Genomic DNA, 11,754 nt, shown 5'->3' on the forward strand with positions numbered 1-11,754 from the left:
AACTGAAAATATGTCATATTCTAGGTTCTTCAAAGTAGCCACCTTTTGCTTTGATTACTGCTTTGCACACTCTTGGCATTCTCTTGATGAGCTTCAAGAGGTAGTCACCTGAAATGGTCTTCCAACAGTCTTGAAGGAGTTCCCTGAGAGATGCTTAGCACTTGTTGGCCCTTTTGCCTTCTGTCTGCGGTCCAGCTCACCCCTAAACCATCTGGATTGGGTTCAGGTCCGGTGACTGTGGAGGCCAGGTCATCTGGTGCAGCACCCCATCACTCTCCTTCTTGGTCAAATAGCCCTTGATGCCTTCAGTGTGACTCTACAATTTTCATAGTTATGAAAATAAAGAAAACTCTTTGAATGAGAAGGTGTGTCCAAACTTTAAGACTGTACTGTATATGTATTTATTAATTTAGCAGACACTTCTATCCAAAGCAACTTACCAATGAGAAAAACAACAAGAGATTCATTACAAAGAGGCAAATAAAACCGAGAAGTTTAAAAGTGAGTTGATGGTTTTTTTGTTTTGTTTTTTGCTTTCAGTAGGATGCACTTAAGTGCTTTTGGAAGAAGAGAGTCTCTTGAATGTTGTCAGGTATTCAGAATTCCATATGGGGTTGGGAAGATCATTCCACCAACAAGGAACCATGAACAAAAAATGTCAAGGTGTACCGATCTCAGGCTTCTGGAGGAGATATAGACTCGTAAGGGCGAGTGGAAGTATTTTTCAGAATTTCGAGCTGATAGATGAGTTTAATTCACCATGAAATCCAAAATCAACTGTAGTGATCCAATCAATCTGGGATGTATAAAATCAAGTCTAATCCTGCATCTTTATTGTTCAAGAAGCAGTTTCACTTCAATGTATGTCATACAGATACAGACAAAGAAAAATCGCAACTTCCCTTTCATGCTGAATTATTTATTGTGTTAACTGACAATGTGCCCTAGTTGTTGTCAATAGAGCTTAACTTATATGCATACCTGTCAAGTATCCCGTTTTGGCCGGGAAAGTCACGTATTTTACCCTTCTTTCCCGCCGTCCTCCCGTATTAGTATTTTCCCGTAAGTCTCCCGTATTTTTATTATTTTTTTTTTTTTACCTGCGTTATTAATAAAATAATAATAATAAAAACATTCCCAATCTGAGCTCTGTCACTAGTCTCGCGATAACTCCCACCTGTAGTAGCCTGTCGCGAGGGGTGTGTGAGGTCAGATGACATGAGTTAAAACGTGGGGAAAACAACAACAACAAAAGAAAAAACAGAGACGGATGATGGATGCTACAATAGAGAGTGAAGGCACACCTGCCAAAAAACCAAAACCCATGTGTAAATACCGTGATAAATGGGACAGCGAATTTACTTTTTTAAAGAATGCAAAGTCTGCAACAAATTGGTACAACAACTCACTAAAAGAGTAAAAGAAAAGTTATGTGAAATGAAAAGAAAAACTGTTAAAGAAAAGCAATATGAAATGAAAAGAATGTGTGGAATTAAAATAAAATGTAAATGTAAAGACAAGCAATGTTAAATTAACAGAAAATATGCAAATAAGCCTTTAAATAAATGCTCTTCATATATACCCTTTTGTGTTTTAATTTGGGCTATAACACCTGTCTTAAAATGTAAGGGATACTGGAGCTTTGTTGGGGTGGTGGGACTGCTCGCAATGGGCGCTGGAAAATTTCCCTTATTTTCAAATCCAAAACTTGACAGGTATGCTTATATGTAACCTGTAATATTTCTTTAAAGCAGGTCTTTGTTGTTGGAGCATGTTCTTTTTAAAGCGAACTGACTCATTTAGCTTTATGTACTTGTTGACCCTGAATCTAAATTTAGCCACTTTTAAGAGTATGTTATTCATCATTTGTGAATCAAAGCCACATGTGAAAACAAATGACCAAAATATCATCAAGTCCGCTTTGTAACACTGCAATTTGAGAATCAAGTTGATGTGGACTTTGAAGTGTCACACAGCAGTGTGCCCCACACACACACACACACACACACACACACACACACACACACACACACACGTCTGGTCAGCTATCCTTGTGGGGACTCTCCATAGGTGTAATGGTTTTTATACTGTACAGACCGTATTTTCTATCGCCCTTCACCAACCCTATCCCTACACCTAACCCTCACAGGAAACTTTCTGCATTTTTAGATTTTCAAGAAACTTCATTCTGTGTAATTTATTAGCTTGTTTACCCGTGGGGACCTCAATTTAGGTCCCCACCGTGACACGAGTCCCCATGAGTCTGTGTGTATTCAGGTTTAAGTCCCCACCAGAATAGAAAAACAAGTACACACACACACACACACACACACACACACACACGGGCTCAAGCCTTTATCTGATCCAGACCGCAATTGGCCCTGAGCTTTGCGAGCCTCTGCAGCGAAGCCCTTGTTGATTTGACCAGCTTTAATTAAACTCCATACAGTAGTGCTGTATCTCAATGTGTGTCTTTCGATTGCCTTCGAAATGAAATTTCAGTGAGTAGCTTGTTGAGTCTCATTGAATGCCCTGAGTATAAACATCCACTGATAGCAGTTACTTCCCTCAGCAGGAGAAGCCGCACTTCACTGCGTCTTTGTGTGCATACAGGCAAAGATAGAGAAGGACATTATGATGTTATTAGCAGAGCAGCTTTGAGATGTCAGGCCTCCGCTGATAAACACAGGCCAATATAGAGCGCAGCTGGATCTGAGGCCATTAAACTGAAGGAGAAGCACTGTTCTTAGTGTGGTTGCAGGGATGAGTGGGGCTTCTGGGTCTTTTTGTGTGGAGATGCTGAAGAAGGATAATAGACAAATTAAGATATTCTGCGCCCCTGGGCAAAAATAGCTATTAAGCCATTAATACGTTATGCGGTAGTACTGGGGGCCTAATTTACTGCATTTATTTGAGCAAAAATACAGTAAAACAGTAATATTGTGGAAAATTATTACAATGTAAAATATCGGTTTTCTATAATAATAATATATTTGAGCATGTAATTTATTCATGTGATGATAAATCATTCTAATATGCTGATGATGTTGGTGCTCAAAAAATTTTTTATCAGTGTTGAAAACAGCTTAATATTTTTATGGAAACTCATGATTTTATTTATTTATTTATTTTTTGCAGGATAAAGAATCGTATAGTTCAATTAACAGTTTATTTTGGAAATATAAATATTTTGTAACATTATAAATGTATAATTTTAAAAACTTTTGAATGGTATATTATTATATTATATTATATCATAACATTTTACCCACTGTGTCTCCTCTCAATGTATATTATATAGTTGCCTATGGAAATACTCTTTAACTTTTAACATTTTAAAAGGCATTGCTTTTACTTGACCATAATTCAATCAAATTGAAGACGCATGTACTCTGCCCGCATAGCAATGGATCCTGATTTAATAGATATTTGACAGCAAATGATTTTAACAGTTGTTCAGTCGTGGGCAGTGAGCACGGATACTGACTGAGAAAATGGATCGGCCAGAAACTCTCTTAATGGCTTTCCTCAGTCCCCATACACGCCCCACATTCAGGGACTGTCAGTCAGCATTCAATTCATTTTGATTTCAGACATACGTGGGCTGATGGTTTTGTATATATTTGATATTTTTCTATGGCAAAATTGCAAACCCTATTGTGGGCCTGTCTTCTGTTAATGCTCAGTTCAGTAGAAACACAGCTCTCCACTGCCACCATGAGCATTATTGTTGCTATACAAGTATTAGTGACTGATCAGAATTTGTTTTTAAGGGGCCCGGTCCCCTTTCACGTTTAAAACCACTATGGGGTCTACTATATATAATTTTGATGTAGTTAATTAATTTTTTATATTTAATACGTTCCAAATGTTCAAAATGTACATGTATTAAGATACCATAAAAATGTATATATTGTACGTTTACTTTAAAATGATAGTTTTGACTGAAACTTTTATTTTAAAATCAAAGTACAATTCAAAGCTAACACTTAACCATGTTTTGTTATTGTCTTGTGGTGTTATTTACACCTAAATGTCATTATATTTCTCTGAAATGCACCTATAATTCATTTGCTTCCTCTCTGTTTCTCTGCTCTAGTGGTCATCATGGCATCTGGTTTACTGGTGTACCCCTTCGGTCTCAGCTCCAGCCTGGTCAAATCTTTCTGCGGAGACTCGGACATCTACTACGCCGGGGAGTGTCAGATAGGATGGGGCTACATGCTGGCTATCGTAGGTGTCATGCTCACCCTCTTCCTGCCCTTTTTCGCTAAGTATGCCCCCAAGGAGCAGCTGTCACCCACCCCATTGCCCACTCTTTTATAGAGCACCACCAACAACATTCAACCCGCTCAGACATCATAACTATAAAGTGATTAATTTAAGGTCAGACTGTGACGTCTCAGCATCGTTTGCCATGGTCAGTAATGATGTCATGAAGATAATGTTGCTCTGGAGCAGAACTCAAAACCCTTCATTCCCTCTATTCTCATTGGGCTTTTAGTTTTTAATAGTTTTTTTTTTTCTCGATAAGGTCTTTTCTTTTTCATCACAGTCAACCTGCCAGGTGACAAATTCATTTGAAAAGGATTATATGGATTTTGGCCGTTCTTTCCCTTCTTTCTAATTTATTTTCAAGCTTTGTTCTTGATTGAAAGACCTCTAAGGACTAACTACTGAAAATAACGGATAATGGACCATGGTGCAAATTAGTATTTTTTTAAACATTTTGTTTGCAAGGATCAAAACAAAAAATAGCTAATTAAATGAAAATTGAGTAACAATTTCCAGTCATATTTTACTGAGGCTTATCAGCATGCAATGAAAGGATAACAAAAGAAATGGACTTCCTTTAATGGATCCAACAGGTTTAAAAGAACAGTTTCATCAAGTTCATCTGAACTCAAACTCAGTAAATTTGACAGTCGGAAAAGTTTCACTTTAGACCGTTTTATCACCTGATTTATCACTTATTCAAGGACCAACACTGTGGCTTAGGTAAACTGAAACCTCACAGGCGTCTGTCTTGAGTTTTCTTCATTTTATTTCTAATAACCTCGTGAGGGCCATCAAGGGACTGTATTTACAGTGCGGACCAGGCCGTTGCTTCAGACTGCCATGGATGGACCACAAGCACGGACTTTTCTCAACTGTATGTGAAAGTGAAATGATCCCACAAGTGAATCATTTGTTTTCCCAAAATGAGTGAACAGGATGTGTTGTGAACTCTCCTTTCACGTCCTTTACCTTAACATCTCCTAGTACTGAACTGTTCAGGATTCCTCGAATCAGGAGCAAGGCTGTTCTTAGTTAAAGTTGGACTGCGTTAACAGTGAGACACTATGTTCTGGAACATACCAACTTCTAACCAACTTGTGCCTTTTGACCATTATTAAGACTTAAGTACCTTTCATCAGGTAAACTACTTCTAAAACATTTTGTAAATGCTTTCTTGTTGGATTAACATTGTGTGATTATTTCCCCATGTCTTTATCTTTAATGGTGATTCGTTTTAACTCGTAAGTTTTTAATGTTGGCGCTTCTTGAAAGCTGTTTTGTTTTGAAGGGGTTGCAAAAATCAACAAAATGACTAAAGTTAAATTAGCCAGTCATTGAACAAGACAGGACCACCTATTCAGTCCTGATTTGACATGACAGATTTGCTGTAACGATTAAGCTAATGCATTTACTCTTGTTACAGCAATACGGTGAAGCTAAAGCTTCTACTTGGATCATTAAATATTGCACTTGGCTCACTTTTGCTCTTGTGTTGATTCATTTGTGTATTATGTGTTCAGACTGGCTAAAAAACATTGGCCCTCAACTGCCCTCTTTGTAGATTTAACACCAAATTCTGATACTATAGATATGCTTACAGTGAAACAAGGGGTAACTGAAGCTCAGAGGACAGAGCACAACTAAACTGGCATGAAATGCCAACCATAACAGGCCCTTTAAATGTGTTTATGCAGGAGTACACTGGCATCCTCCGATTGCCTTGACAGTGATGGCAACTTGAATTCTCGAGTTCTGTATATAATCATGTGAAGTCTGACCACTGGTTGATCTTAGATCTTGTAGATTAGTGCTGTGATGTTTTGGTTGTAAATAATTCTGTAACATGGCATCCTGATGTTTGGTTCCCTTTTGGAAGAGATATTTTGCGATGTTACCTCATCATTGTGTTTAACCTTTACCAAATTGCTGTTGTGTTTCTTCTTTGTAATAAAGCATTTCATAAACTTAGCAAATTGATGGCATTTGAATGAAGACACCAAAAAATCTTTAAAAAAAATATTTCCCAAGTGTTTTTTTTTAAATGCACCCATTAACAATATAATAACAGAATTTAGAACTCAAAAATGATGCATACAAATTTGAATGAAATAAATAAATTGTCACAAATTTAAATTATGTATGCATAGTTGCATAGGAAATAAAATTATATGCATCTTAATTATAACTCAAGATTATGTATGCATATAAATACAAAATAAAATATTTTAAATGCATATTAATTCAAATAAATAAAATATTACAAATGCATCTAATCTACAAAGTGAATCAAAATCTACAGATACAAAGCAGAGATTTAAAACTGTTTTACATTCACTGACCATTATGGGTCATTCCTTAACTACTTAAACCAAAACCAACCCTAACTTAAGTATAAGTCTGTGCTAGTTTAATGTTTCTCATGTTACTCACTCGATCCACATCACATTTCACTGAGAGCCAGCACCACATCCCTCATCTCTGCATCTGATGCTCTCACAGCCTCCAGGGCATTCCTTTGCTCTGACAGTGAAGCAGCTCGGACTGACACACAGGTCATTATGTCCTTTTCTCTGTGGAAGTTTCCAACGCAGCGATGCGCCTGACCTCTGATCAATCTGGGCAGTGTCTGATCCTGAAGAACAAATACACAAAGACTTAAACCTCAAGGTTTATGTTGTCTAAACCACTGCCAATATCACATAACAGTGTGCAGTAATTATGGTTCATCTTATTTAAAAAATAGAAAATGCACAATTCAGAATAAGAAGTTGTAATTCATAACCCAGTGACAGGATTTTGTTTCTTTAATTGTTTCTTAAGATGTGTATCTGTAATGTCTTCTCTGACACAAACCAACTACTGTACTTCCATATTTTAAAAATATATATACTTTGGGAAATTACTGCCACCTACAGTAATAAATTCAGTAATACAGAATTTTCATTTTTGGGAGAATTATTCCTTTAAACCATATTCGTTAAACTTGGAAATATAAAATATAGTTAATGCAAAATATGTATAAAAATATACACTACAATTCAAGCTTTTAGGATTAAGATTGTTTTTTTAAAATCTTTGTGAAATAAGTATTTTATGGTCAATAAGGCTGCATTTATTTACCATATATATATATATAATAATTTTAAATTTTAAATTTAAAATAACCATTTTTTATTTTATTATATTTTAAAATGTAACTTATTCCTGTGATGGACAAGCTACATTTTCATTACTCCAGTCTTCAGTGTCACATGATCCTTCAGAAATAATTTAAATATGCTGATTTGGTATTCAAGAATTTATTATTATTATTAACAATGTTGAAAACAGTTGTGCTGCTTAATATTTAATATAACAATTTTCAGGATTGTTTGATGTCTAGAAAGACATTTGATGATTAAAAATTTTTTTTTTAACATTATAAACACCTTTACTATCACTTTTATTCAATTTAATGCATCCTTACTGACCCCAAACCTTTGAATGGTGGTGTATAAAAAAAAAAATTAATCATAAAATAAAATGATACATTTGTAAAAAATGCATGCATTAAACGGAAGACGAAAAGATGCACCTCTTCTCAGAGAAGAGAACCAGTATTCTCAGACTTACATTCTCATAGTAAAGGCAGTGGACCACCTCTTTTCCATGCCTCATGAGAAATTTCTTTGCTCCGTATTCTCCAACAGTAACTGCAGAGTCCAGTGTAGCTGTGCAGAGACACAGCTGTTAGACACAGACTCAAATCAAGGGGACAGAATGTGTGTGATAGTCCCCTCACCAAACATCTCAAACAGCATTGGTACTCTGCTCTTGTACTGACTCCAGTACTTCATGCCTTCAATAACAGCAGTAATAACACGCAGTGATGTCTCTCGAGGGGGCTTCTATCCAGGAGAAAGAGTAAATCAGAAATGTTAGCTGAACAAATAAAACAACATTTTATACTGAGAGGCAGAACATATTTGAAAAAAGCAGTACAGGTTTGCAGCATTGCACGATAGTGGAATAGAAGCATTTTTACATTTTGGATTTTTTTTATATGTTGAATGTGACCGCCACTTTAGACTTGTAAACGAAATGACACACACCTGCCGCTGAGGGGTGGTCCGGACACTTAAGGTGCCCATCTTTTCTTTTGCCCACATTCCACTGGCTGACTGTCCAACAGGTCTGAAGTTCCACTTTCCACTGTGACTCTGAGATCCAGGGCCTTGGGTGATTCCTGCTGTGGGGGTACACTGCTGGGAAGAGTACAGAAGTCTGGGGGACTGTTGATTGTGGATACTGCTGGACCATCTGGGCTGGCTGAGCGAAACTGAGCTGCTCCTTGGAGAGCCACCATGAAGCTGGGATCCAACTGCTGGCATCGAATCCTGCCTCACTGGAGACCTCTGTTGCCCTGTCTGTGACCTGGAGGTAAAATTGTGACAAATACAAAATATTATGTCACAAATGCTTTTCAGGATAACTAAAAATGTGCATAATTCAGTAATCTGTCTAAACAAGCAGTTTTATTCAAGTTAATATTATTAAGTGTAAGAGAATCAACTTGAGTGTTCTGAGGTTGGGTTACACTTCACAGTAAGATCCCATTAGTTAACATGCTTTACCTAAATATTTGAAATTAATAAATTATTAATCTTTGTTAATGTCAGTTAATAAAAATATAGTTGTGTTCGTGATAACATTAGTCCATTGAATAATATTATTAACAAAACATTTCATGATTTTTTTTCACCTTTTTTTATATATATATATATATATATTTAATAATGTATTTTAATGTTGAAATGTCCATGAGCTAAGATTAATAAATGATTTACAAGTATTTTTTTATTGTTAGTTCTTGTTAACTAATGTAGATAAAAGCAATAGTTCCAACCCCCCCCCCCCCCCCCCCCCCCAAAAAAAAATATCTAAGGTCATTCAAGATGTAGATGAGTTTGTTTCTGATTTAGAGAAATTTACCATTACATCAATTGCTCACCAATGTTTACTCTGCAGTGAATGGGTGCCGTCAGAATGAGAGTTCAAATAACCGATAATGATGGATTTGCTTTTTGCTTCACAAGATGTTAATTGATGGACTGGTTGTGTGGATTACTTGTGGATTATTGTGATGTTTTTATCAGATGATTTGTCTATTATTTTGATGGCACGCATTCATTTAAAGATAATCCATGGATGATCAAGTGATGTTATGCTTAATTCATCCAAATTTTGGATGGCCCGAGGATGAGAACATTTTCACCAAATTTCCATTTTTTTGATGAACTAGTGTTTCCTAAGATTACTTAAATACTATAATAAGTGTTTCTTTAAGTCTCAGCTCAGGAAGAAATAGCTTCTTTTTTTCTTATAAGGTACCAATCTTAACTTGATATGTTTGGCTAAATGCTTGCTTTACGGTTTTAAATCTTTGCTCTAAAATACAATCCTGCATTTATTAAGAAATATAGCACCAATTCGGGCACAGCAGCTTCAAGACCTTTCTGAGGATAAAGTCATTATTTTTTTAGCATCAGTTGAGTACCAGACACAGGCAGGTTTTTTTGGGTGAGGTAAAGGTGCATATCCTCGTCCCACCACACCAGGTGAAGGAGCAGATCTCATGCTGCCTTGCTGTGACGAAAGATAGGTTCGCTGGTTCCACTGACCACTCTGACCTAAAGCTAAAGAGATTCCTATGGTTATGCTTGAAAATAAAACATAACTGATGAAAGACAGAAAATGACATTTATCAGCTCATTTATCAAGGTGCTGCGTCAGCTTTAGATATGAGACTAGTGCAGTGGAAATACATACAGGGAAGAGCAGCGGAGGAAGAGGAGGAGGTTTGTGTCTCATTGTAGTGGCTGGTAGTGAAGAGCTCACTCTCTGAAGGATTGGACATCAAAGGCAGCCTGCTCCTCTTCCTTTGATTAAACAGAGGCACGGAGAGACAACCTGCAGAAAGACAAAACTCTTCTTTGATTTCAGGCTCCAGCAAACTGAATAACACTTTAACTGCAGCAAACTGTTGTTTTAGCACATGAGCAGTTCAGTTATTTTTACAGAGTAGGCAAATTTATGTACGTTACAGAGAGCTCTCTGAAAATAATAAGTATATTAAATTGCAACTAATTAGCTAGATTATTTCAGATAGTAGATGACATACTTTTAACGAATCCAGCTCTTATTTTCTGTTGTGTATTTCCAAACAGGTAACGTTAACCTAAGAATTACTATCATAGACAGCAAATCATACCTGCGTTTGGTCTCTGGTTTTCATTCCTCCGCATCTTGACAAATCACTGAGTGAGAGCTTATTGTGTAAAAGTGAAAATGAATTATTGTCAAATTAATCATTTCCAAATATTCATAAACTTTTGTCACGTTTTACCAGTTATCAGTGGTCTGGTTTCTCGTCAAGATTTAACTTCGTTTTGTGTGTTTATGTCGATAATTTATGACCTTTTCTGTCTTGTTCGTTCTCTCAACTCGGCTCAAAATCGTAAGCATTGTTGAAATGTTAATTTAAAAGCTTCTATAATGATTTCGTATGTAATACTCAAGCTGGGTTTTTTAGTATTTGCTAAACTGATCTCGCTAATAGTAAAAGGTCATATATTTACGAATAAAGCTGTGCTTACCAGTACGAAATGACGTCAATGAAGTGAAAAGGTGTTAAGTGGAAGCGCTTATTTAGTGTTTTAAGGCGTGTCTGTGATTTTAATTTATATTAAGTCTTCAGTGTCTCACAACATTTTTGTTCATTATTGCGAGGAATTCGTTTTGGCGCGAGTCGTTGGAGTGGCGCGTGCACTGTGAACCACGAGTCATACCTTCGAATCGGTTCTTTCGAACAATTCGATTCAAAGAGCACGAGTTAAAAAACTGATTCAGTTTGATTGCAAGCATGCTCAGATTTTATGTATTTTCTTATTTTAGGGTTATTTTTGCAAGCCTGTGTATGGTTTGAGTAAAATGACATTTTAAAAGTGTCAAAAATAAACTGAAGACAGAACGTTTTAATGAGATTTTCAAACAGTAGGCCTATAACAAAAATCTAGTTATATCATTATATTATTGTATCAACCTAAAACATAGATGGCTCTATCAAAACATTGATCTGTTTGTACACTTTTTATTATTATTAATGTTCTGTTGTTCTGAGATTTAGAGGTGAAAGATGTATTTGAAACGGTTTAATTCTCATTATATTTGTTTACATTTCTGTATCATGCATCTTGGTTTTATGGCTAGTTTTAAATGCCTTCTTTTATCTGACTGGAAACAGCCAAGTAGTATGTTACTGTCAGAAATTAGATTTCTCTCAATAGTTTGTCACCTATATAGAATATATAGGTGTAATAGAATTCATATACGCAAAATATGTCTGCCATCGTTGACTCTGCTAAGGCTTCATTGCTAAGATGTGTGTGTATGTTAATCCTCGATGTTACATGGATGATTATGTAAATGACAAAGAAA

The 11,754-nt window shown here is 36.1% G+C and overlaps 2 protein-coding genes across 2 annotated transcripts in view; one reads left to right on the forward strand and one right to left on the reverse strand.

Annotated features, from left to right (window-relative positions):
- Positions 1-6,240, forward strand: part of LOC127996151 (LHFPL tetraspan subfamily member 7 protein-like) — a 134,399-nt gene extending 128,159 nt beyond the window's left edge. The window contains exon 3 of the mRNA XM_052591924.1: positions 4,100-6,240. Coding sequence (XP_052447884.1) covers positions 4,100-4,326 — 227 coding nt within the window. The 3' untranslated portion in view covers positions 4,327-6,240. The remainder of the gene's footprint in view (positions 1-4,099) is intronic.
- A 423-nt stretch (positions 6,241-6,663) lies between these two features.
- On the reverse strand, positions 6,664-11,195 carry LOC127987786 (spermatogenesis-associated protein 22-like). Its single transcript, XM_052590176.1, has 8 exons — positions 10,914-11,195; positions 10,529-10,585; positions 10,087-10,227; positions 9,815-9,953; positions 8,370-8,691; positions 8,060-8,165; positions 7,891-7,988; positions 6,664-6,910 (listed from the first exon to the last, which is right to left on the reverse strand). The coding sequence occupies exons 2-8, from the start codon at positions 10,560-10,562 to the stop codon at positions 6,719-6,721; spliced, it is 1,032 nt and encodes a 343-aa protein (XP_052446136.1). The 5' UTR covers positions 10,563-10,585; positions 10,914-11,195; the 3' UTR covers positions 6,664-6,718.
- Positions 11,196-11,754: the final 559 nt, after the last annotated feature.

The sequence above is a fragment of the Carassius gibelio genome, chromosome A5 (assembly GCF_023724105.1).
Source record: "Carassius gibelio isolate Cgi1373 ecotype wild population from Czech Republic chromosome A5, carGib1.2-hapl.c, whole genome shotgun sequence".
NCBI classification, from domain to species: Eukaryota; Metazoa; Chordata; class Actinopteri; order Cypriniformes; family Cyprinidae; genus Carassius; species Carassius gibelio.